The following is a 25,587-nucleotide window of genomic DNA, read 5'->3' on the forward strand; positions in this document are numbered from 1 at the left end:
CGAATTAAAAAAACATTTAGAATTATTTCTCAAATTATGCATTTTCAAGATGGCTTAATTTAAAAAAATTGTCTTTTATTTGAATTTTCTTTTTGAGTTGTTTGTTGTGTCTAAGAAATCAATACATTTGATGTGATTTGGTGTTTGACATCTGGATGTTCCAATATTTGGATGTTGACATTTATTCTATAGAAAAACATTATAAGAAGAAAACATATAAAATGTTAGATAATTTTACATCTTGTGCATAAATAGTGTCAAAACTATACTACAGGCTTAACTAATTTGTATGTTAAAATAAATTTAATTCTTTTTAATTTTGTTTACAACGGGGAATTTGTAACCCTTTTTCACATGGACCGAACTACATCGCCATCGTTATATTTTTGCTTTCCCACCTGTTATGGTCAAATCCAGGTATAAAAAAAAATTTAATTGTTCTGAATTATGAACTTTTATTATTATCATTATTATTTCGTAAAATTGGAAAGTGACACTTTGACTTGATCCATGATCTAAAATGATGCTATGATGCTACGGAATACAATATATTAAAATTACAAGTCTAGTTTTAAAAGTATTCGTGGATTATGCTCTACCGATTCCTTCTTAGGTTAAACTTGATTATTAGGGAATCGAATACCTACAAAATCGAACAAAGCTAAACCTCTTGTCACACGGGTACGATGTCTAAGTTAGCAAGGAAAGTAGATGAATAATAGAATTTCAGTGTAAGAACTTGGTTTCCCTTAAGATTAGGTTGCATTGCCTATTTCTAGTCGCTCGGAAGATTCCAGAACCTTTGGTTAAGTGAACCCTAGTTCACCGTTGCAAGGCCCAAGGTACATGAAGATCATAAGAGGGCATTCGCCGGGCTCGGCCTGGCACTGAGCCGTGCTCGGCTCGATCCGGTTCCGCCAGTGGCTCCCTTGCCTTGGTTCTCTTCTCTTTTGCCGTTTGTCGTTTTTCCTTGGTATAAAGGTATCTAATAGTAATAGATTACTTTCAAAATTTGTGCCTCATAGCACCTTGATCCTTGAGCAACCTGATAACTACTCATTAGATCCACATTGGGTCGAAGAAATGTAGCTCAAATTACTCATCAAACCCAACCAAACAAAATAGCTACAATACATGGTTTGTAGACTATGCTTATTATTTATTTGAGTACTTGGTTGAAGCAATACGACTTAAGAGAGGAATTGGCCATTTTAGAAATTACAAGACTAACAGCAAGAGAAACATGCTGTATTTACTCAAGGTTTTCAAGTACTAAACTCTCGGGAAAGGCAGCAACGATGGGAGTGTTCTTAGTAAAAAAAAAAAAAAAAAAACATACAATCTCCCTTCACCTTTGATCCGACAGAGGGCGAATATTTACCTGAACTCCATGCTGGGGGCAGAGAGTGAGGAACTCGAATGGCGCATGGACGTAGGCCGGGGAGATGGTGAAACGAAACCGTTGTAGAATCATCGATAGTGCAATTTTAGCTTCATTGACAACCATGACATTGCCGACACAATTTCGAGGACCCAATCCAAAGGGGATGTATGCAGCTGATGGTATATCTTTAGCTGTTCCCTTGGAAAATCTTTCTGGTTTGAATTCATGGGCATCTTCACCCCATATTTCAGTATCATGATGAACTGCAATTGTTGAGGTGCTTACATGAATATTGGCAGGGACGAAGACATTCCCCAATTTCACCTCCTTTCTAACCATCCTTGTCATGGGTGAGGTTGGAGGATATAATCTTAGAGATTCCTTGATGATCATGCCCATCTGCAACACCAGAAAAACCAGCTCTCAATTCTTCATTAAGAATGGAAGAAAAACAGTCATTGTAAAAGAGAGAGGAAATGGATTCCCCCATAGAGATTGTAGACTATGGAAAGCTGGAAAGAGTTTCATTTTCCAAACATTACAGTTCAGTCCAAACTTTCCTGAATACAATGAGGATTTAAACAGTGTAAATTTCAATGCGGGCTACTAAATCTAAAATCAGACTGAATGTAAATCTCTATTCTAGATGAAGATCAACCACCAGATCTCAATCTAAGACTAAATCAAGGATATGGGAATTAGGTGCTTATCATCATCTATCATAGTCCTTTGGGAATTTTGCTACGCCAACAATCCTTAAGCCTACTAAATAATGAAGTTGGAGACATGCTTACAATCTTTAATTTTGCGATGCCCTCTAAAGTTGGATTTGTGTTGCCAAATATATTAAACACTTCCTTTCTTGCTTCTTCTTGCCAGTCCACATGAGTTGCTAAAAGAAAGGAAGTCCAAGTAAGCAGAGAATTGGTAGTTTCTTGCCCCGCAAAGTATATGGTTTTGCATTCATCTACTGCGTCGTCAACAGAAATCCTCTGCCTCGGGTCAGGGTCATTTTTTGCCTTCAAAAGTAGCCCAAGAAAATCATTACCATAGTTATCTGCTTCACCACTCATCACCTTCTCTTCTCTCTTTTTCATAATTGAAACTATGGAATTTTTAATCCTCATTTCAAGCTCATCTCCCTCCCGCGCATCCTTCGATTTGAACAACTTGCTGCACACAAATCCAATAATTTCGTTTACTCAGATGGTATCAATGCAAATAACCCGATTGTTTCAAGACTACTCAAAACAAACACCCTGACCTGATTCCAGGGATTCTCAGTTTGAATTGATTCTTAAATATTATCATGCTCAGCTTCCTCAAAGTCTCAAAAATAACCTTCCCTTCCAGATAACTACTTCCAAAAGCTGTATGTGCTATGATATCTGAAGTTAACACCTCAAACTCTTCAAACAAATCAATCTCTTTGCCTTCATGATGCGTCTTCCAGTTCTCCACCAGTGCCTCAGCACAAGAAACCATGGTCGGCACCATGTTCTACAAAACCATTTTCAACAAATTAAGCCAAAATCAAGCCACCATTGAATTTGAATCAGTAAAATTGTTAAAAAAGAACCAAACTCTACTGACTTTCAGGAGCTCCCCATGGAAAGCGTAGTCAGCGATTCTTCGAACCTTAGCCCATTTTTCACCGTCGGAAATGGAGATTCCAGCCCCCAATATCCTCCGCACATCTCGGCCGGCCTCAAATTTGGAAATAGCGCGCTCGCGGTTATGGAATAGATCCTTTACCATCTCGACATCCGTAACAACCAACTGAGCCCGGGTGCCATTCCAGTGATTGAAGTTTTTCCCTGAAATGAAAACCGTAAGTCTGTGTGTTTCGAAGAAAGTGGAAAATGAAGATGAGATGGTGAAGGCGACCGTGTTTGTGGATCCATAAGTGAACGTGAGGATGAACTCTTGGAAGTATGTGATGATCGGAGATATGGAGGGAGGTGCGCATGGACTCAAACTTCATCCTCATTATCTGAATTTCATTTCCATAGATGAAGTTGGGAGGAGGACCGCCGATTCCCTGCGATCGCATGATACGATTAATCCGATTAGGGTTCCACCATAGCTTGTGAAAAAGCTTGATTAGGACATAGAAAATGGAAGAAGCAGAGAGAACGCCGAGCAGTAGTAAGAGGGCAGCCATGGACAGTGGCTCACTCAGTGGAGAGAGTTCAAAATCACAGAATGAATTGAAATTGAAACTGAAACTGAAAACATGGGCCTTCAATTCCTCATTTTTGAGTTCAGAATCAAAATTTATGGTTCTTCTTGTTCTTGTAGCGCGGTAAATTACAAATTCTGCCGCTTGCATGGTTTCTGTTGTTGATTTAATTTGGGAGTACCTGTCATTTTGTTCCTCCTTTTTTGTAATCGTGGACGCAGACAGCGGGGACGAATTCCAGTACCTGTCATTTTTTCCCTCCTTTTTCATTATAGTTTCTTCTTTTAACTATACATATTTGAAAATATAATTACTGAGTATTTCAAAGCTTTATTATTTTTCTTGTATTATTATACAGATAATTAAATCTTATTTTATTTTCAACAAACTAACACAAAAGTATAATAATTTTTAACCATTGAGTTTATACCTAAAACTTTGGAAGGGTAACATTGGAATAATTAAGGTTGTGATTGGTACATGACTCAAAAATAATTTAATGTTTTCAACAATATTGAAAATATGAGGATACATCAAAGTCGTTTGGCGAGAACTTTTCAAAAATACAAAAATAAAATCGAAAATTATATTTTAAATATTTTGCTGTATTTACAAAATATATTTATGGATATGAAAAATATTTTATAGACAGTTCCAAATATGTCAAAAACATTTGGTAAATTTAGCAAAATGGCAATCACATTTAGTTTTTAAATATAGTATTTTTTTTATTAAAAAAACGGAAGTCCAATTTTAGAATGACAATTTTTTCAAAATGATATATATCTAATATATCTATAATATATTTGTAATATATATATATATATAAACATTTAATGTATTATTGATGAGTATCAGATATATTATTAACTAATATGAGTGTCTGTGCAATATGTATGTGATATACATCTAATATAATATTTATATGAGTGCTAATATACTACTAATATAAATATCTGATATACTACTAATATAAGTGAAATTTTTTACTATATTTGAAAATTTTAAAAATAGGTGACATATTTTGAAATATATAAAAGATTTTTTTGCTCCCAACTACAATTTTTTAATATTTTATATACGAGTAGTATCTTATTCTCATTCATTGTAAATTCTAAATTAATTTCATAAGAATTTAGAATTAAATTCAACCGTCTATAATTCCAAATTCTAAATTAGTTATATAACGACTATAAATAACGACCCCATAAAATGACCTAAAGTCCAAATGATTTTTTTTCCGAGAATATAACATTATAAATCTAAGAAGAAATTTAAAGTTTTTACTTCTTGGCATTAATAATTTCAAACTGTTCTATAAGCTTAACTAATCCAAACCAACTTCAAAATCTATAATTCCAAAGCACTTGTACTGCTATTGTATCCCAATTCATGCCACTTACCATCTATGGCATATGCATATTTTTTTTCTTCCTTATTTACACCCAAACATATGGTTTTGTCTCCAGTAATTCTTGTTGGTTTCCCTAATTCCTTCAGGCTGTGTGATCTGATATGGAATGAAGTATGAGCTGAAGTCCATGCTGTGGACAAATGGTAAGAAACTGAACCGGCGAGTGAGCATAGGCCGGCGACAGGGTGAAGGAATATCGCTGTAGAATCATGGACATCCCAATTTTGGCTTCCTTCATTGCAAAGTTCATCCCCACGCAGCTTCGACCACCCAATCCAAATGGCAGATATGCAGCTGAGTTCCTTTCTATGGCTTTGGCCACCCCTTCTGCGAATCTCTCTGGTTTGAACTCGCTCGCATCTTCTCCCCAATATGCCGTGTCGTGATGAACTGCAGCTGTCGGGATCGTCACCCGAATCGTGGCCGGAAGCACCAGGCTCCCCAATCTCACTTCCTTCTCCATTACTTGTCGTCCTACCGTCATCGCAGGCGGATACAGCCTCAAGCATTCGTACAGGATCATCGTCATCTGTAAAAGCTTTTGCTTAAGCTAAATATACAAAATGGTCTCTAATCTTTAAATTCAGCGGTAGCAACAAAGCTGTTACCGTTTTTAATTTGGGAAGGCCTTCTGATGTTGGATTCTTGTCCCCAAATACTTTGAAGACTTCATCTCTAGCTTGATCTTGCCATTGTTTATGCAGGGCCAGAAGAAACATAGTCCAAGCCAGCAAAACGCTGGTGGTTTCATGGCCAGCAAAGTAAAATGTCTTGCATTCGTCCACAATGTCATCCACAGAAATCCTCTGTGATTCTTCAGGGTCGTTTTTTGCCTTCACGAGCAATCCCAGAAAGTCATTCCCATACCCATCTGCTTCACCATTTATGAACTTCTCTTCTCTTGACTTGATTACTTCCATGAAGCAATCTTTCATTCTCTTTTCGAGCCGCTCTCCTTCAACATCATCCTTAGATTTAAAGATCTTACTTCACACATTGCACAAACAAAAACAGAACAATCATATCAAAGTTAGCAGCAGCGTCCATCCCTGTATGTTCAATTCAGTTCAGAAAACTAATAAATCCTACCGAATTCCCGGCAGTCTAATTTTAAACCCATTTCTGATTATTAGCTCGCACAGATTCTGCAGCATTTGGAAGATATTTTTTCCTTGTTCATAACTGCTCCCGAAAGCTGTATGTGAAATGACATCCGATGTGTAGACTTTGAGATGTTGGAACACGTCGAGCTCTTTGCCTTCATAATGCTTCCACTCTTCCATCATAGTTTCTGCACAACCAATCATCGCTGGGATCATGTTCTGCACATCCCAAACATGTTGCAGCTCAATCCAAGCTGGTAAAAAATTGTTGGGGTTGTAAAAAAAAGTCCTACTTCGACTAAATAAGGGAAAGATCATAGATATGTAGACGAGGACAATGACACCTTGTCCAAAACAGACAATATCATACCATTGTCGAGATACGCGTCGACAAAAACACGATGGACAGAAAATTAGAGTGACTTACTTTGAGGGTGTCTCCATGGAAAGCAAAATTGGCTATTTTGCGGGACTTGGCCCAAGTTTCACCCTCGGCTGTGACAAGACCATTTCCGAAGATCTTGTTTAGGAAGCCATGGAGTTTTGCTTTTGGGAATTTTTTTTGTCGGTCATGGAGCACCTCCCTGATCATCTCAGGGTCTGTAATGATCAACTGAGCCTCCACACCAAACCACTGAATGAAGTTCCTCCCTGTTTGCACAAAACAAACAACTCCATTCTAACAAATCAGATACGAAAAAGCTTTAAAATCTTAAGTTGATTTCTTTTTGGGTACCGTAACGGTGGAGCCAGGAGTGAGTATGAGGCAGAACTCGAGGGAGTATGCGATGAGAGAGGTCGATGGGAGTGGCTATGGCGTGGGTTCTTCTGGTGTGCATCTCTCTGGCGTTGCCTTGGATGAAGTTGTAGGAAGGGCCTTGAATCCCCTGAGACCTCATGAAGCGTTGGATCCTGATGGGAGTCCACCATAGCTTGATAAAGAGCTTGATGGTACCAAAAAGGAGACACCCAAATACAAAAGTCGAAACGTAGATGTTGATGTTCATCTTCATAGTATCCGTTGCAGATTTGTTTGGGTTTACAGAAAAACCTCACATCTAATTCACAACATATTTGATGAAATCAGAATCGGGAAATTTGATTTCATGTATTGATCTGGGAATAGCGAATTGAGAGAGAAGATAGAGATGAAGAGAAAACGAACCTCGTGTTTGGGTTTGGATCGGAGGATGACGACGCCGATTAACAAAACGACTGTCGTTTTGGAAGATGCAAGGACTAGACTAGGTCCACAGTGTAGGAATTGTTCAAATAATGTCAAGTCTAACTCCGGATAAAATATGAAGAAAATTTGTCTTCCAGTGACTACCTACTCTGTCCTTGTTCACATGTTTCATTTTGGTTATCATCGATTTTTTCAACTCTTTCTGAATCAAACATGATGAGAAATTGACACATTTCATTGAAAAATTTTTAGCGGTGGATTCTAACCATGGTGACTTTACTTTTGATTTCACTCAAAATGTGTTTCGTATCAATGCTGTCTTTATTTTTTGTTTCACTCAAAATGTCTCGTACAAATGAAGATAAATTGTCCTATCTTATATATCCATGATCATTTCCTTCCTTAACTTGTGTGAGACTTTGTTTGCATTTCCCTTACAAACCCAACACAATGGAAATAATTCTCCCTCACTTAAACTCATGATCTTCCTGATCAATGTGGGACTTTGGTCACATTCTCAACAATTATTTTGGTGACTTTCTTCTGATTTCTTGAGTTTTCGTTTTAAAAAATGAAAAAGAGATTCACAGTGAGAAGAAAATAGAACCCAAAATCCATACAAAATTCGAGCAAGTTTGAATAACACTTACTCGGGATTCATGGAAACTCGAGCTGAGTGCTAAGAAAATTTGTCCGATATTCATGCAAAACACGGACGAATTTGAACCAATATATATATTGTATGTATATATTGTTTTGACGGTCTATTTAGAGCTTATTCTACTATTCCCTAGGTCTCATGTTAGATTCTCTTGCGGATCAAAATATTAATTTTTATGCTGTTTTTTTTTTAATTTATAGTAGACATTCACATTCGAGCCACTAAGCAGAAGTGAATATTTTAAATATAATAATTAACATATGTATTAGAAAAATTAATTTCACTCGGTATAAGCCTAAAACTATTTCATAAAAACTCGGGTGAGTTTGCTTCAAACTCGTTCGAGTTTTCGTCCAATTTTGCTGCTTCAACCTTAAAAATTTTGAGAGGCATAATAGTCATTTCATCTATTCTTACCTTTCATAAATGTTTCAAGTGGATTGGAAAAAGAAGTTTTTAAAAGTTAGGTCATCCTAGCAAAGTTAAAATTTTTTTAGTTACATTTGTCAATTTTCTAAATATAATCTCAACCTGTCTCATTTAAATGTGATATCAGATTCATTTGTCTACCGTGTCACAAGATTAAAATTTCAATCGGTAAAACTTGAGGGTTGTATTTAGTAAATTTTTAAACTTTGTAAGGGTGTGTAATAAATTTATCCAACATTCAATTATCTATTTATTAAGTTTCTAAATTTTAATTTTATTCTAATAAATTCAACTTACACTTTTTTTATATTTGGAATGGAAACTCTATTAAGTTAAGAATCTATTATTATTTGAAAAGGAGCCGCACTATTAAATACTTTACATTTTAGTCAAATCGAGCATAGATCAAGTGGTAAATGCGCCTATCTCTAATAAAAAGTCATGAGTTCGAATCTCTACTCCCACATGTTGTACTTTACACTCGAGATTCAATGTCGATATCAATGAAATTACTGAGAAGCCCTAGAGAAATATTGGATGTCGATTTCTAAAGAAGTTATAAAAATAAAAATAAAAAACATAAAAAATATTTAACTTAACAAAGAATATATTAATATTATTTATATATTAGTGAAATTTTATTGATATTTAGATATTTTTTATATTTTTGTCCTTTTTTTTTTTTTGGTAATGTCATGCAAATATGGAATGTTCAACCGATAAATAGATGGACATGTCGACGTTTAATATCGTGCTTACATTGAGTTGTACTCTTTTTTCCCTTTTAATTTCGAGAAACTTGTGTTGTTTTACAATCACCTCAGTCTGAGGCTTGGTGATGTGAAATGGAATGAAGTATGAGCTGAAGTCCATGCTGTGGGCAAATGGTAAGAAACTGAATGGGCGAATGAGCGTAGGCCGGCGAGAGCGTGAATGAATATCGCTGCAGAATCATGGACATCGCAATTTTGGCTTCGTTCATTGCAAAGTTCATCCCCACGCAGTTTCGAGGGCCCAATCCAAACGGCAGATACGCGCCGGAGCTGCCACTGCTCTCTGAAAATCTCTCTGGTCTGAATTCCGCTGCGTCTTCTCCCCAAAATTCCGTGTCCTGATGCACCGCCGCCGTCGGAATCGTGATCTGAATCGTCGCCGGCAGCGCCAGCCTCCCCAATCTCACTCCCTTCTCCACCACTTGCCGCGTCACTGTCATCGCCGGCGGATACAGCCTCAAGCACTCCTTCAGGATCATCGTCATCTGCAAATTCAAAAAAGATCAAAACTTTGGGCCAAAAATTTCATATGGGTAGTGAAATGATTGGTTGATTGATTGATTGTTACTGTTTTTAGCTTTGGAAGGCCTTCTGGTGTTGGGATTTTGTGTCCAAATATGTTGGAGACTTCGTTTCTGGCTCTGTCTTGCCATTGGTTGTGCAGGGCCAGAAGAAACAGAGTCCAAGAAATCAAAGTGTTGGTGGTCTCATGGCCAGCAAAGTAAAATGTCTTGCATTCGTCCACAATATCATCCACAGAAATCCTGTGGGATTCTTCTGCCTCGTTCTTTGCCTTCACAAGCAATCCAAGAAAGTCATTCCCGTAGTCCTCTGCTTCCCCATTTATGAACTTCTCTTCTCTGGTCTTGATTATTTCCATGAAGCAATCTTTCATTCCCTTTTCGAGCCGATCTCCCTCGATGTCGTCTTTAGATTTGAAGATCTTGCTGCAATTTTATCTTAAGCTTTTGGATTCATTGATATTCGAAAAGAGTATAAACAAAACTAAGGTACCTGATTATCGGCAACCTAACTTTAAATCCATTTCTAATTGACAGATCACAGAGCTCTTGCAGCATCTGAAAGATGTTCTTTCCTCGTACGTAATTGCTCCCAAAAGCCGTATGAGAAATCACATCCAATGTGTAAACTTTCAAGTGTTGGAACACATCGACCTCTTTGCCTTCATAACATTTCCACCCTTGTAGCATCGTCTCAGCACAGCTGATCATATCTGGGATCATGTTCTATAGAAATCCAATTTGAAATCTTTTATAATTTTTTACCAAAAGCAAGCATACATGACTCCTTTGGTAACGCTTACGTTTCTTGTCTCTTGTTTTCAATTTTATTAAAGAACTTTAGTTATTTATTGTAAAATATGAGTAAAAGTATAGTTTTATGATTCTTGAATCCATAGGTATCGGGGACAATCAATTCTATTTTTCTTCATTATTAAAAGGAAACAGAAACAAAAAATGCAAACGTTATCAATCGGGTCCTATGTGGTGAGGGACTTACTTTGAGGTTTTCTCCATGGAAAGCAAAGTTGGCTATTTTGCGGGATTTGGCCCATCTTTCACCTTCGGAGGTGACAATTCCATTTCCAAAAATTCTCTGTAACATGTAAGGGAGTTTTGCCTTTGGGTAATTCTTTTGTCGATCATAAAGCAACTCTCTTATCATCTCCGGCTCTGTAATTATCAACTGAGCTTCCATACCAAACCACTGAAGGAACGTCTTTCCTACACGCATAAGAGAAAGAACAGATATCTTAACCGTCGAGTTAAATTTATACTAAAAGGCTAGCGGGTGTGGTACCGTATTGGTTGAGCCACGAGTGAAAATGAGGCATAACTCTAGGGAGTATGTGATGAGAGAGATCCATGGGAGTGGCTATGGCGTGGGTTCTTTTGGTGTACATCTCTCCGATGTTGCCTTGGATGAAGTTGTAAGAAGGGCCTTGGATCCCCTGAGACCTCATGAACCGTTGAATCCTCATGGGAGTCAGCCATAGCTTTGTAAAGAGCTTGATGATGATGATGCCAAAAAGAACACTCCCAAATACAAAACTTGGAATGCTTTCACTATCCATTAATGTCTTCTCCTCTGTTCTTTGAGTTCAATGCGTGTGTGTCTCATTTTAAAGCATTTGGCTTCAATATAATTTGTAATAGTTTAGTAGAAATAGTGGCACTTTGGAATCTTCCATCCTTGTTTTTAGAAGAATTATTAATTAGTTTGGTGTATGTATTAATTTAGGAAAGAAAACAAAAATTTAACTCATTACATCACCCATGAGCTCATTCTTGTTTACGTGGTGATCTGTTTTTTTTTTTCCCTGATGAATTGGGTTGAGTTTGATAATTTTTTAGATCTAATATTTATTTGTCTAGATTATAGATTTGAATTCACGGCTTTTTTTATAAGAATATATGCTTTTTAACTGGTTGAATTATAGTTAAATTAGCTCAAATTCAAATAATTTTAATCAAATTGGATTGATTGGTTGCATTGCGATGGAAACTTTTTTGCTGTGTTGTTTTAATTTCATTGTTATTGTCTCTCCTTTTCCATTATTAATATTTCTCTTGCGAACATCGCCCTCTAAAATACTTACATAAATGACAAAATGGGGAAAAAAAGACAATTCACTAACTCCCAATGATGTAAAGTCCATCGAGTATTAACCTCTATTGGAAGGTTGGAATTTTGTTCGTATAAAATTAATACAGTGATGCCAATTTCATAATCCCGTCATTTCCTCATCTTCCCGTTCATAATTTGATTTTCCCTTTTTGGGCAGTTTTTTTTTTTAATAAATGAAATATATATGTTTTAATCGTTATTAGTGTTCGGCACATTTTCTGTAAAGTCGTATTTATTTTCCAATAAAAAATTAGGTAATTGTTTCAAAGTTGCTTATGACTTATTAGTCCTTCAAAGTGTTTCATTTTTCAGTTATTTTTTTAACGTATATATATATATATATTTAAACATTGATTTTTCACCTAGTTGATCAGTTCTGAACCTAATTCTTCCCTCCCATGAACATAATAGGATTAAATTTACTCTAATTTACCAACTTAAATTTCATGGTTCAAGCTCAAAATCGCACTTGCACTCGCCATTTTTTACACTCAATAATCTGTTTTACTGAGCGCGGCTTGGCTTGGGTTTTATAGAGAGAGGAAAAAATTTATATATGGGAATGGGAAGAAGACTAAGAGTCAGAGCTAATTCACTTTACAGTGTTTTTACGCGTCGTTTTCAAAATTAATCTTTTATCTTCTAAAATATTCTGTAAAATTTTATTAATCATGAATTTGTGATTTCCTTCTGAAACCACACCTGGAAATCAATTTTCATAACAAAAACAAAACAGAGAAATAAATAGCACGATTAAACCAACATATGCCCACTGTGTACTGATGTTTTCGGTTCAGATTTGTAAAGCTTGTATTTTAATATGAGTTAAAATATATTTTGGCCTCCCCTGCTTTGGGATCATTTTAATCTCCGTATTTTGAAAATATTTATTTTGATATCTGTATTTTAAACTTTAGTCTCTATATTTAAAAATGTTCATTTAGTCCCTGTACTTTTAAAAAAATGATCATTTTAATCTCCGTAAAATTTTAACATAAATTTTACAAATAATAGAAACTCTTTAGTATACAGTGGGAGCAAAATGATAAGCTCTTAGGAGTATAAGGACAAATCAAGAGACTAAAATGATCGGTCCTTATTATCATCATTATTATTTTGAAAGTAAAGAGATATAATTGAATATTTTAAAATTCTAAAAATTGAAACACACTTCATTTTCCAATCGTAAAAAAGAAATACACTTCCTTTTACGGGAAACAGCTACCGCAACTCCACATTTTCTTTCTTTTCCAATAATGAACAGATCAAAAAACTAATTAAGAAATGGTCATTAATGACTTCCCCTGCTTTCTACTCATCTGCTTCTTCACACACCCTCCCTTTTTTTTGTTGTCAAAATTTGTCCTTCCCCAAAAATATATATTCCCAAAAAAAAAAAGAAAAAAAAAAAGCGTGGGTTCTTGTACTAAAAAAATGAATAAATAAATTTTCATACTCCTATTTATAGCTTGTCAAATTATATATCATTTTAAGACTTATGTTATATAACTTATATTATATAACTTATATTATATTATATAGTACCACTGTGTGGCTAGAAATTACGTTCCAATTTCCATAGCGTCACAGGTGCATCACGACTCTCCAGGTCAATGCCCACTGATCTCTCGCCACGTGTATGGAAATCACCTGCTCTGGGGACGACGGCCGTTCCATTTAAACCCATATTCTGCTAAATCTCCTCAAATCGCAGAATAGCTGAAGCAAAAAAAGTTTTGCAGAACGATTTCTAGAACGGAAATGAGCGGCGAACCGGAGAACGGAGGGTCGAAGGCGGCGAAGATCGCCTTCTTGGGGTGCGTGGCGAGCCTGTTGTCTGCCGGCTCCGAAACTACCGCCCACCGGAAAACCATGAAGGCTCCGGGAAGAGATGGACATATTTTCAGGGATGAGTTTGAGGGGAACCCCTCCAAGTACTTCAAAGACCTGCGCAAAAAATGAACAAATTTCTCTCCACAACCTTCAAATAAATAATTAATGGGAGGTAGTGGTTAATTTTATATGTGTGTGTTTGCTTAATTAATTATGTTATGGGTTTGCTGTTTTTAATGAAGTAATGGAGAAATTGAAGCTTGATTAATGCAACTTCTTTGTCTTCGTGATGTCTTGTTCCTCTCTCTCGGACTCTTTAAGGTTATTTTAATTTGTGTCTGGACTTTGGATTAAGTGTATCATGTGTCAATGTTTGTGTTATTTGTATATATAAATCAAAGTTTTATTTTATTTTTATTTTTGTTTATTGAAGTAACCAAGCAGAGGTTGTTAATTGTAACCTGTTTTTGAAATAAAAATCTAGGAAGAAAATTTGATCCCCGGATTTTTAAGAACTAGGAACGAAAACGGCAGGTAATTAGTGCACCGGTCTACGAATTAAAATTGACATTTTAAAAATTTTATCAACTATTTTTTTTTCATTTCTAGTAACTAAAATTCACATTTATAAAAGTTGAAAAACTAAAATAAAATAAAATGAATTTTAAAGGCTAAACCTATACATGAAGACATTACAAAGTTTGTAGCTTTTCTTAAATACATATTTGGATTGTTTTCTGTTTCTTTTTACCCACGAAATTATGTAAAATTGTGAACACAAGTTATTGGTTATATATTGGTATAAGCATTTTAATCATTAACTATATAATAAAAAAAATAATGCAAACGGAAAAAGAAAATTCATCACATCTTGATAATGAAGATGTTATTATGTTAAGATATTTATTCGATTCTTCCTTATTTTTAATTAATATGGGATGATAATGACGATTTATGTTCTTATAAATAGTTCTCATATTTTATTTGATTTTTTTAGCATGCACTTTTCGTAACAAGTTTTAATACTAGACTTGCACCTTCTTTTTGTAGGATAACAAAAAAAAAATTATATTATAAACTAATGACTTATTTTAGTCTCTATCCTTTTATAACATTTACTTTGGTTTTTCATTTTTTTAAATTGGTTAGTTTGATCGTGAAATTTTAACATAAAATTTATATACAACAAAAATCTTTTTAATACAAAGTTATGCTATATTCAAGATAATATTGTCATTGTTATTACGTTGCTATAAAAAATCTGCTCAGTCAATACTTATTTTTTAAACTGCAGAGTTTAAATATAATTCACATTAATATATTAACTAGTTAAAATTAAAATAAAGATAAGAATCAAAATAATAATAGTTTTTTTTCAGAGTTCATACATAAGATGAAATAAATGTGAAAGTTTTCAGAATAAAAAAGATATTTTAAAAGTTATTTTTTCAAAACAATATTTTAAAATTTTAATCATCAAAGTGAAATAATTATTTTTTAATATAAGAAGTGGGATTGAAAATCGAACTCACAATCTGGAAGATATAGATCAATTATGACAAAATTGCTGTGGCAAAATAAAATAATTTAAATTTAAATTCCTTGTAATAAAAATATATGGAGGTTAAATTAATTTTCGTGGTTATTATGCCAGTCAAGTCTTCCCCTTAAAGCTATTAGACATAATTGGTCGGTTTGGAATCTGTTCTTTTCCTTTTTTTTCTTTTTCTTTTTTCTTTTCTTCTTTTAACTTTTTCATTTTTTGTTGCATCTGTTGTCTGGACTACAAATTCAAAATACAAGTAGGAATGAATGTTAGTATGTTTCCTGACAGGCACACGTGTCAAATCAAGAGAGGCCAAGTGTGGTGTAGGAATTTAAAGTGAAAGCTTAGTCATTAAGAAATTTAAAAGGAGAAGATTGAGTCGGTGACCGATCTAGCTATTTAAATCCAGTGGCTTCGCTGGTTTCCTTAAGCGTGGCACAGAGATCGAATAATTTTTTGGAAGAGAGAAAAATGGGCGGCGGTGGCGAGTTACCGGAAAACGGGATGGCGGCGACGGCGGTGGGGGTGGGGCTAGTGGTTTTATTTGTTTGGGAGGGAAAACCATGAAAGCTCCCGGGCGAGGCGGATACATCGACCGGGCCAAGTTCCAGGAAAATCCCAAGGCGTACTTCCAAGACCTCCACAAGAAAAGAACAAATTAATTAAATAAATTAATATGTCTGTGCGTGGCATGGTATGTGTAAAATAATTTGTTTTCTGTTTCTAATTAGATTTAATCTCTGTTTTAAGGGTTTAATTGTTTTAATTTCAACTGTTTTTTATCTTCTATATTGGCTTAATTCTTCTTCTCTCTCCAATTTTAATTTTGCCTTTGGAACTCGATCACGATTTCTGAATTAGAGCTGCTTAACTTTTAATCGCCAATTTGCGAACCCGTTCTTCAATCACATGTTTCAAAAACATCAAGCTTGCCAAAAAAAAAAAAAAAAAAGACACAAAAAAGAAACTCACTAATTTAATAAATAAAATAATGTAAAAAACTTAGGAAAAAAAAACTCACTAGTTTAATAAAATACAAGAAGTTTTCTCAAATAAAGTTGGATTAAAGCATAAAATCCATCATTAAATAACTACCGAATTTCTAAATTAAAAAAAAGTCTCTAATAATGTTTTATGTTAATCTAAACAATTTCCTACTGAATATATATTTTATAATTCATTAATTATATGAGAATATGTTTTCAACCATTTTTTAACAAAAATCTATTAAAGGTAAAAATTGCAACATAATTTTTTTTTGTAAAGATTTTAACGCTTCGTCCAAGTTTAAAATACAATTTGATGAAATTGAAATCTTAGACGGTAATAATTGATACACATTATAGAATTGATCTTTTTCGTTGCTGTGTCTAGCAAAATCAGCAAATTAAATTATTATAAATTAAGATTAAATATTGTATTAAATATGACAAAAACATTTATTAAAATTAGTTTTTTCAAATATAGCACTCAACAAAATGGATGGAGATCTAATTTTAGAATGACAATTTTACCCAAATGATATATATCTATAATATATCTGTAATATATTTTACTACTGATATATGTATATGATATATATCTGATATGCTACTTATATGAGTGTCTGATATACCTATAATATGTATGTGATATGTATTTGATATATTATTGATTTAAGTGTTTGCTATATTATTGATATGAGTATCTGACATAAGTGAAAATTTGTACTATATTTAAAAATTAAAAAAAGTAGGTGACATATTTAAAAAAAATAAAAGATTTTTACTGCCGCTACAATTTTCCTAGAAGAAATAAGGTTGATTAAAAAGGGCTGAACTTAATTCATACGCAATAACTTTCAGCAAATGAGGACCTTTTTCAGCAAATGAGGACCTTTGTGATGTTGCAGAGGATATATTCGAACTATAATGATATCTTTTTAATTAATTGCTGGATGATTTATTAAAATTGAATCTTAAAAATTTCAATTTAAAACTTAATTAATAAATTATTGATAAATCTCTACCCTATTCATTATTGATGTATTTAAAAAAAAAAAAAAGAAGTCTTAAAATGAACGGATAAATTATCAACTTATTAAATTTAACATTTTGGTATGCTATTTCCATTTCATTCCTACAGTTTTATAGAAATGCCTAATTTAACCTCTTCCACACACATATATATATATATATATATATGGTTCTTTTAAGAACAATTGATATATAGTTGCACATATCAATAATCTACAATATATATTTAAAACTGACTGTATCTTTAAAATATTTTTTTAGTTTTTATGTCTAATTCTAAATTTCTAAAACGTTTCACTTACAAACCTCCATCACATATAAAAAAATAAAAAATAAAAAATTCCTAACTTATAAGAAAGACAATTTTAACATAATGCAGTTGTTACCATAGAGGTTAATGGTTTGATCATTCCCTCACAAATTAGTATATGAAAATTGAGTAAACAATTTGTGAGTTGGGTAACCTTACTTTTGTCATTTGAGTAGCTAATATAATTGATATAGTATAAAAATTAAAGGGTCCAGGACGCTATGAAATAAAAATTTTGATCTTTATATTTTTGGTAATCATTTAGTCCATCAAGTAATCATTTAAATTGGTAACCATTTAGTTCATTTTGTGAATTTTTTTGTTAAATCATTTATATATGTAAATCGATAATCCAATCAAAGATCAAATTTATTTGTAAATTACAAAAATTAAATCGTTAGAGGATAAAACTTTAAACTTAATTTTGATGTAAATTTTCGTCGTAGGAACTAAAATTGTTACAAATTTTAAATTTTAGGAACTATATTGTTACCTATAAAGTTTAGTAACTAAATTTAATCAATATAAAAGTAAAAAGACTAAATCGTTACCATTAAAAGTTGAAATACTAAATCACGAAAGTACATGACCAAATTATAATTCAAAAAGAGAGAGAAAAATGAAAAAAAAAAAAAAAAAAAACAAAACAAAACCTCAGATCAATCATTTTAGAAAATTAGATCCAAACTTATGGACAGGACAGGCTAAGTAAGTTACCCCCAAATCATTACATTTCCAACAGTTTCAGAACATGCCACCCACAGTTTTTTGGGAAACCTCATGAGTGCCACTGCACCTATTCAAATTCAACCAACACTCTTTTTTTTCTTTTCCAAACAATTAAAATCACTTACAATTCTAATCCCATTATATTTCTCAATTATTTAGATTTACATTACATTACAGGCTTGATTAATTAATTAGGCCAAAAGCCAGAAATCCTTCTGACGCTTGGTGGTGATCAAATATCCACCCACTTTCTTGCTCTTCCGCCGCACCGCAATCGCCATACAGCTCGCATTCTGGATGCAATACTCCACCACCCCGCCGCCGAGCCGGTGCCCCGCCCACACCATCACAAGCCGCCACGTCGTCGACCGCTTCCTCTGCCCGAGCACCAGCAGCGCCGCCCCCTGCTTTCTCGCTTCCTCCACTATCACCGGCCCCTTCTCTTTCCCTTCCACCACCGCCACTTCAATTTCCACCTATTCAAACCAAATTCACGCCCCAATAGATAAGGGCGTTAAAAGTTGGTAATTCTCCCGTCTAAATATCTACACAATAATACAATAATATGATATTATCTGTATTGAATATAGCCTTCACAATTTCTTTAATTATACTCTTTTATATATTATAGATCACTCTTTTTCTCAGTTAATGTGAAACTTTCCTACAAATCCAATAGGAGAGACCCAACAAATGTTTATAATAAATTTAGACTATTTTTCAATCTAAAACGTTCCAACAAACCTCCAAAAGTAAGATTCGACAAAAATCAGTGAGTCGATCTTGAAGATTCTAAAAGATAAAGAACTCATCCCTAATTAATTTTGAGATAGAATTCTTATTATATGCAGGGACAGTAATTTTAAATTTTGTTTCATGTGACGTTACTCACCTCTGGTCTCTTCAACTGGCACAAGTCTCTGAAAGAGTGAACCACTTCAAACGCTCTCTTGTTGGTTCCTAATTCCCCTGCTGCTGCAACAAAACGAAGATTATGAGATCAACCCATTGAAGGTGTAACAAAATTGGGTGTAAATTTGCCTAATTTGGGACCTTTTTTAGAAGGCTTTATGACATGGAGAAGAAGAATCTTGTCCTGGTTCTGTACGGTGTGGGAGAGCGCCCATTGAAGAGCCCCCTCTGCTTCAAAGCTCGAATCAACCACAATCACAATCTTCCTTCCATTTGCTCCAACATTTCCGTCGCCGGAATTTGAACCGCCGCCCTTCTTCTCGGCGGTGCCGGCAGAGTCCGGTTTGGACTGTATGGGCACCCGAACGTGCGGCCGGATCCGGTTCAGGCAGAAACTTGGCAACTTGGCGCCGGTTTTCCCCATTTCTGGCAAAAGGGCAGAAGAAAACCAAAGCCTTTCGTTTCAACTCAACAGATTTCTATATGTCGGTAAACAGAGCACTGTGGGATTGTGAGTCGCATGGTTTTGGTTTCTTTTTTTTTTTTTTTTCTTTGTAATGATTTGAGTGGGTTTGGCTTCCTTTTTATTTATTTATTTTATATTTTGTTGGGTGTGTGGGGGCTTAGTACAAGAACGTGGTGGTCATGAAATAGTGTAGGCCCATCATCCTCTTCAACTTCAATCTCGCCAGGGCCAGCTGTTTTCTTCACTTCTGGGAGTTCAATTCTTTATTTTCGATGCAAAATTGGGAGAGAGAGGAGGCTGTGATATGGCAATGGGATCGGAGAAAATGAGGGATTCAATTAAAGTATTAGAAGCTTTATTATTGAGAACTTGACCCCTACAACTCCTTTTTTCGTGTTGAGAGTATTTTAGCGTAATTCAAAAGAAACTGATGAGTCATGATTGTTGGAGTAATTAATTTGGATTGATTAAAAGCTTAATTGCCTTCAAAAGAAGTTGGAATTATGAGTCCTTTTAAGTCCATCACTCTAGAAATTAACCGAAATTGAGGTTATTTAGTTGGAATCCAAGGGGGGTTTTTTCTTTTGGTCATTTTTGGGTTTGGATCATTTTTATGTCCATTATTAAATTATTTTATTGACAAGAGAGATGAATTTAGAAAAAGAAAAAAAAATCGACCAGTAACAAAATAAATAAATAAATAAATAAATAAATATATATATATATATATATATATATATATTTTAATAAATAACTATCAAATTTTTAATGGTGGTGCAAGGAAGATGAGCTTTAGACTATTTCGCGTTTACTTTCAACTTTGGTTGATTTTGATCTGTGTACTTTCGAAATGTTTGTTTTAGTTTCTATTTCTTCAACTTTGGTTCATTTTAGTTCTTCAAACGTCCATTCTGATACTGTATTTTTAAAAAGTGTTTGTTGATCTCTATTTATAAAATTTTACATGCAATGAAAATAGTTGACTACAAATTTATAGTTGCATTTCAAAAATCTTAGTGAATGAGTGAAGTATCATACTAAAGTTACAATAAAAAAGAATCAAAATGATCCATTTTTCAAAGTATAGAGACTACCTTGGACATATTAAACATACAAAATAATAATAATAATAATAATAATAATAATAATAATAATAATAATAATAAGAAGAAGAAGAAGAAGAAGAAGAAGAAGAAGAAGAAGAAGAAGAAGAAGAAGAAGAAGAAGAAGAAGAAGAAGAAGAAGAAGAAGAAGAAGAAGAGTACAAAAATAAAATAAACATATTTAAACATATTATTTTATAAAGCTTATGATTTTACCTTTAGAAAAAGGAGAGAATGAGAGAGTTAACTTTGTGAAAAGGGGTTTCTTCTTTCCAACTCCTATTTTGACTGCCTACCCCAAAAATGAAAGGACTGTCAGTTGACCCGGTAGGGCTGTCCTGTGGAGAATTACGTGGCCTTGTCGGTTGTGTTGTTTAAGGCTTCATTTTAAATTAAAACCTAATGATGAAGATGACCAAGGGGATTTGATTTACAACCACTGAAACAAAGAAAAAAAAAAAAATGTAAGATTCATCCAATTATTTTTAGTACAGTAACAGGGTGTAGGTTCGAACTAACAACCTCACAGTCAGGGGTAGATTCAATCAATGTTGAATTAAGTTTAGGCTCGTAATTGTTAGGGATCCACTTTGTAAAATATAAGGACCTAATAAAGTTTATAATATAAGTGGATTATTTCTTTTCTCACTGATTAGTTTTGAGATAAATCATTGAATTTTAATATGGTATTAGAGTTCAGAATGTTCAAACGAACATCTAGTCCAAATCATGGTCCGACCAAGATTGGTGAACCCAAAAGAAATATCATCTTAAAGGAGTCATCGTCAATTAATTTTAAGATAGAATCCATAAATCTTAATAGCAATATTTAGATGAGAAATTTTTTTATATAGAAAGAGAGGGGTTAAATTTTACGAGAAATTGTCATAAAGGAAGGAACTGATGGGTCATTAGTGGATTTTGGTGTGATTTGCACTGATCCATATGGTTCAGAGATGGCCCAAACCTTGCTATTTGGGCCACGGCCCACCAAAGATCATTCTCTCTCTCACGTACACGTAGTATAAGACTTTATTTTTTATTTTGTTCGATGATGTGGCGGAGAATACAAAGAAACAAAAGACAAATTAAAATAAATGGCCCTGTAACCACTTCCATACCACTGCTTTTATAATTTCATAAAATTAAAGTTGAAATAATATCTTGTCCTCGTTCTACTTTTTTAGTCTCTTTATTTCTAAATGTCTAAATTTAGTGTATTTATTTTCTATAAATATCAAAATTAGTCCTCACGGTTGGTTTGAAGTTAATATTTATCTAACATGACAGAAAAAAATCTATCCAAGAAAAGGCACAATGTGAATCATTTTCCTAAATTTCTAAAGAGAAGTTGATAAAGACTAAATTATTTAAGAAAGGGTTAACCACAAACAAATGGGGGATTAATTTTAAAATTTATTAAAAGTACAAAAGCTAAATTTAGACATTTGAAGAGATAGATAGTAAAGTACAAGTCCGACCGAAATTGTATTTTAAAATTTAACCTAAAAATAATTTATTGAGTCATTTTACAGTGAGTGGATTTCGATTTTCATATTTAATCATTTTTTAACTTTTAGAAGGGGCTGCTAGATAGATATAATATTATGTTTTCAAAAAATAAATCCTACTTTTATTTTGCTATTCTTGTAATTTTTTCTTCTAATCAGCAAGATTATGTTTTTCTTTTTTCCTTTACAGCATATTATTACGTCGATATAATATTTCAAAACACACTATATGTATAAAAATGACACTACTTCAACAAATGGCTTATTAGCTCAGTTGGTTAGAGCGTCGTGCTAATAACGCGAAGGTCGCAGGTTCGAAACCTGCATGGGCCAATTTTTTTGCTTTTTTTCCCATCTCAAAATAATAAAGCTAATTTATTTTCGAACTGGGCCGTGCCAGGCCCAAAGGCGGACGCCGTACAATGGGTTCAGTCGGGTCCATCCAGATAACTTGAAATACAAAGCATTAGTTAATTTATTAACTTTATTTTACTGGAAAATATTGGTAAAATAAAAATAGCATAATATATAAATTGTGCAAACAATTAGAGAGATAATTTTAATTATAGGAAATAAAACTACTTCAAAACATAGTATAATTTATTTTACCATGAATTTACGTTAACCAAAAATTAGAACAAAAAACAACATAAATTAGCAATGGTGGGTGATCCCTCAATCCTCTTTTGAAAAGAAAAAAAAAACACAAAAATGTGGTTGATGAGTGTTGACGTAATTTGGAGGAAATCAAAGTGTGGGTGAAGGATTAATTCAAGGGTCATTATTTATAATGTCGAAGCAAAAAAAGAAAGAAAAAAAAAAGAAACCATTTTTAGATGAAAACAGAAACTGTGATTGGTCGTCTAAAAAACTTTGTTGTTTACTTTAGAAATGAAAAGAAAACAAACACCAATAACTCCAAATAGATAATTTGCACAACTCACCCACCAAACGCACATGCATTTTTATTTGCTTCAATACAAAAAATCTCTCTTCAGGATTTGTAGGAGATCGATCAATTCTTGTAATATAATTCTTATTCTAACATTACCCATAAAAGTTCTTTAATTTTGAAATTTTTTTGGGTATTTGAGCACTATATGTGACTCAAGTTCGAACACGTTTATGATTTTTGGGAGAAAAATCTTGGGGGAGAGAGAAGGAGATCATGATTTCTCTACAGATATTAAAAGAAAAAAAAAAGTATAAACCTTTATTGCAAAGTTCATTTCTTTTGAGGCTTTGGATTATATTGTCTAAGATTTTTTTTTTTTTTTTGGTATCTTTCTGTGATCTCTCTCTTGGCTTGGAAATCCCACGTCCACAAATTATATTGTAAAACTCAGCTTCTTCCTTTTTATCCCATTTATCAGCTGATAAACCCTAATTGGAGAACAAATTACTTTCCAATATTTTAGTGGTGTTGCTTTTTTATGGATGTCAAGACTTTTGTAGGGCACTAACCTTGAGCTTGGGGGACAATTTTGGTTGATGTCCTACGCTGTCCCCCCGGGAGACACAAGGAACAGGGTCCAGTGGACCTTTCTCAAATGCAATGAAGAAAGAAAATAATAACAATAATGTACAAAGAGAACTATCATCAATTGGTTTATTGGTCTAAAGGAGTCGTATTTAGAGAGAATAAGTTCAAATTCTATGATACTCACCTATCTAGAAATTAATCTCTTAGCAATTAAATGTAGTAGAATTAAGTCGTAATTGTTCCGTGAGATTAATCGAGATATGTTCAAACTGACTTGAATACTTACGGTTGAAGTGCACATGCATATGATAATTTGATTGTAATGCGGCTTTAATTTGAAGGAGATCAAGAGATAGGGGAAATCGAATTAAAGGATTGGGATTGGGATTTGGATTGTGGGGGGTTTGAAAGAGATGGGACTGATGGGAAATTAAATTATGGCCATGGAAGGCGACTTTAAGAATGCATGGTTGAGAATAAAAGAAAGCAACAAAACATGATCACAAAAGGACATGAATCTGTCCAAGATTTTTCAAGGAGTTTGGCTTTGCAAATTAGACACCGCCGGATGAGGTGGGATTCTGTGTGTGAGGACAAAGCCCATTCCCATTTTCAAGCCACCAAAAGGACCAGAGGCTCTGTCATAATGCAACTCGAAAACCTTTCAATTGGTCAGGTCATCGTCACCTCGAAAATTCAGGTTTCGATAAATGCAACTCGTAACGCTTCGAAGTAGAAGTTGTTTAGTGTTCGAAGTTGGTTTGAGTTGTTCCTAAAATAACTATTTTCTTTTTTCTAGTGTATCTAAATCATAATACACGCTTAATTTGAAGCAGAGTTGATTAGTCCTCAAAACAACCATTTTCTTAAATGTCTATAATAGAAAATGTGAAATCTAGATGATGATACATGCTTAGTTCAAAGCAGGGTTGATTCATCATCAAAATAATCTTTTCTTATCAAGTGTCGATTACCAATATAAGAAGAAACCCAAATAATGAAGTGTTAGATACGATATCCTACAAGTGTTCAAATTTACTCTAATCGGCCAATCGGCCAACCACCAGCTTAAGTTTTAGAATTCATTGGTGAAATCATGTTAAAGATGATGTAAGAGCAAGAAATGTTGTATTCAAACTCCTATGTTGTCATTTACTCCCCTTGTTAGGTATTGTGCAAATTTCCAAGCCCACCAATATTTGAAGTGGTCCTGTGGAGTTCCCTTGTTATTAAAGTCGTAATGATCTTTTCTTATCAAGTGTCTACTACCAATAAGAAGAAACTCAAGTAATGATGTGTTAGATTTAGATACACCATCATAAACTTTAGATCATTGGTGATTTGCTCATGTTTAAGATGGTATTAGAGTAGGAAGCCTTATGTTCAACTCCTATATTGCACTGATTCCACTTGTTAGGTCTTTTGCAAATTTTCAAGCTTACAAATGTTTGAAGTGGGCTCGTGGAGTTTCCATGTTGTCAAAGTCGTAATCTTTTCTTATCGGGTGAGAATAGAGTTGGGGGAGGAGATGAAAACAAAAAGTAAAAGGCAAAATGTGAAAAAGGGGTGGAATTAGGGCAAATGATTAAGCACAAGTTTGGGATGAGGAGTTAGACAAGTGAAACTCACTCACTTCACTCACTGGATCAGTTTATATGATTGATTGAGTAATGGGAGAAGGCCCATTGCCAGTTATATGAAATAAAACATTTGCCCAATATCGAATAGGAAACAAACAACATGTCGTGTTCAAGAGGAAGTGGTTGGATTCCTGTTTTTTGTTTTAAATTTAATTTTATGATGACAGGTTTGTGACCCCATGGATTGCTACGAATCATAGTGAGAGAGGACAGACAATGACCTTGGAAATTGAACTGTCACTGCCTGTGGATAGGAAA

The 25,587-nt window shown here is 33.8% G+C and overlaps 4 protein-coding genes and 1 non-coding gene across 10 annotated transcripts; 1 reads left to right on the forward strand and 4 right to left on the reverse strand.

Annotated features, from left to right (window-relative positions):
- Positions 1–1,114: 1,114 nt before the first annotated feature.
- LOC148209314 (cytochrome P450 CYP749A22-like) lies at positions 1,115–3,765 on the reverse strand. Of its 4 annotated transcripts, none has more exons than XM_088116896.1 (6): positions 3,748–3,765; positions 3,272–3,425; positions 2,978–3,201; positions 2,649–2,884; positions 2,179–2,557; positions 1,115–1,783 (listed from the first exon to the last, which is right to left on the reverse strand). In XM_088116896.1, the coding sequence occupies exons 2-6, from the start codon at positions 3,372–3,374 to the stop codon at positions 1,349–1,351; spliced, it is 1,377 nt and encodes a 458-aa protein (XP_087973022.1). In that variant the 5' UTR covers positions 3,375–3,425; positions 3,748–3,765; the 3' UTR covers positions 1,115–1,348. The 4 variants fall into 4 exon arrangements, with proteins under 4 accessions (XP_087973022.1, XP_087973021.1, XP_087973020.1 ...); XM_088116895.1 differs by lacking the exon at positions 3,748–3,765 and adding an exon at positions 3,563–3,717; XM_088116894.1 differs by lacking the exon at positions 3,748–3,765 and having other exon boundaries at positions 3,023–3,201; positions 3,272–3,708.
- A 1,064-nt stretch (positions 3,766–4,829) lies between these two features.
- LOC111017564 (cytochrome P450 CYP749A22) lies at positions 4,830–7,406 on the reverse strand. Of its 2 annotated transcripts, XM_022293360.2 has the most exons (6): positions 7,249–7,406; positions 6,820–7,141; positions 6,511–6,734; positions 6,070–6,302; positions 5,589–5,967; positions 4,830–5,509 (listed from the first exon to the last, which is right to left on the reverse strand). In XM_022293360.2, the coding sequence occupies exons 2-6, from the start codon at positions 7,094–7,096 to the stop codon at positions 5,063–5,065; spliced, it is 1,560 nt and encodes a 519-aa protein (XP_022149052.1). In that variant the 5' UTR covers positions 7,097–7,141; positions 7,249–7,406; the 3' UTR covers positions 4,830–5,062. The 2 variants fall into 2 exon arrangements, with proteins under 2 accessions (XP_022149052.1, XP_022149053.1); XM_022293361.1 differs by lacking the exon at positions 7,249–7,406 and having other exon boundaries at positions 6,820–7,242.
- Positions 7,407–9,008: 1,602 nt separating this feature from the next.
- On the reverse strand, positions 9,009–11,261 carry LOC111017582 (cytochrome P450 CYP749A22-like). The gene is made up of 5 exons (XM_022293391.2): positions 10,954–11,261; positions 10,654–10,877; positions 10,147–10,379; positions 9,701–10,079; positions 9,009–9,617 (listed from the first exon to the last, which is right to left on the reverse strand). Exons 1-5 carry the CDS (start codon positions 11,225–11,227, stop codon positions 9,180–9,182), a joined length of 1,548 nt encoding a protein of 515 aa, XP_022149083.2. The 5' UTR covers positions 11,228–11,261; the 3' UTR covers positions 9,009–9,179.
- A 6,929-nt stretch (positions 11,262–18,190) lies between these two features.
- LOC111017526 (uncharacterized) lies at positions 18,191–20,196 on the reverse strand. 2 transcript variants are annotated; one of them, XM_022293307.2, is made up of 3 exons: positions 19,268–20,196; positions 19,107–19,189; positions 18,191–18,690 (listed from the first exon to the last, which is right to left on the reverse strand). In XM_022293307.2, exons 1-3 carry the CDS (start codon positions 19,548–19,550, stop codon positions 18,406–18,408), a joined length of 651 nt encoding a protein of 216 aa, XP_022148999.2. In that variant the 5' UTR covers positions 19,551–20,196; the 3' UTR covers positions 18,191–18,405. The 2 variants fall into 2 exon arrangements, with proteins under 2 accessions (XP_022148999.2, XP_022149000.2); XM_022293308.2 differs by having other exon boundaries at positions 19,107–19,186; positions 19,268–20,183.
- A 2,269-nt stretch (positions 20,197–22,465) lies between these two features.
- TRNAI-AAU (transfer RNA isoleucine (anticodon AAU)) lies at positions 22,466–22,539 on the forward strand. Its single transcript has one exon. It is a non-coding gene; the product is annotated as a tRNA-Ile (tRNA).
- The last annotated feature ends 3,048 nt before the right edge of the window (positions 22,540–25,587 follow it).

Source organism: Momordica charantia (genome assembly GCF_013281855.1).
Source record: "Momordica charantia cultivar OHB3-1 chromosome 9 unlocalized genomic scaffold, Mcharantia_2.0 BLBB01000009.1, whole genome shotgun sequence".
Taxonomy (NCBI): Eukaryota; Viridiplantae; Streptophyta; class Magnoliopsida; order Cucurbitales; family Cucurbitaceae; genus Momordica; species Momordica charantia.

What these genes read in the sequence shown, in the direction of transcription:
- LOC111017526 (XM_022293307.2), bottom strand. Translation starts at nt 19,550, where the DNA reads ATGGGGAAAACCGGCGCCAAGTTGCCAAGTTTCTGCCTGAACCGGATC. An exon ending in CATAAAGCCTTCTAAAAAAG is followed by an intron (nt 19,190 to 19,267) that starts GTCCCAAATTAG and finishes GTTTTGTTGCAG; the next exon opens with CAGCAGGGGAATTAGGAACC. An exon ending in GCCAGTTGAAGAGACCAGAG is followed by an intron (nt 18,691 to 19,106) that starts GTGAGTAACGTC and finishes TGGTTTGAATAG; the next exon opens with GTGGAAATTGAAGTGGCGGT.
- LOC111017564 (XM_022293360.2), bottom strand. Translation starts at nt 7,096, where the DNA reads ATGAAGATGAACATCAACATCTACGTTTCGACTTTTGTATTTGGGTGT. An exon ending in CTCCTGGCTCCACCGTTACG is followed by an intron (nt 6,735 to 6,819) that starts GTACCCAAAAAG and finishes TTGTGCAAACAG; the next exon opens with GGAGGAACTTCATTCAGTGG. An exon ending in TCCATGGAGACACCCTCAAA is followed by an intron (nt 6,303 to 6,510) that starts GTAAGTCACTCT and finishes TGGGATGTGCAG; the next exon opens with AACATGATCCCAGCGATGAT.
- LOC111017582 (XM_022293391.2), bottom strand. Translation starts at nt 11,227, where the DNA reads ATGGATAGTGAAAGCATTCCAAGTTTTGTATTTGGGAGTGTTCTTTTT. An exon ending in TCCATGGAGAAAACCTCAAA is followed by an intron (nt 10,380 to 10,653) that starts GTAAGTCCCTCA and finishes GGATTTCTATAG; the next exon opens with AACATGATCCCAGATATGAT. An exon ending in GTTAGGTTGCCGATAATCAG is followed by an intron (nt 10,080 to 10,146) that starts GTACCTTAGTTT and finishes ATAAAATTGCAG; the next exon opens with CAAGATCTTCAAATCTAAAG.
- LOC148209314 (XM_088116893.1), bottom strand. Translation starts at nt 3,548, where the DNA reads ATGGCTGCCCTCTTACTACTGCTCGGCGTTCTCTCTGCTTCTTCCATT. An exon ending in CTGAGAATCCCTGGAATCAG is followed by an intron (nt 2,558 to 2,648) that starts GTCAGGGTGTTT and finishes ATTTGTGTGCAG; the next exon opens with CAAGTTGTTCAAATCGAAGG. An exon ending in GCATCGCAAAATTAAAGATT is followed by an intron (nt 1,784 to 2,178) that starts GTAAGCATGTCT and finishes CTGGTGTTGCAG; the next exon opens with ATGGGCATGATCATCAAGGA.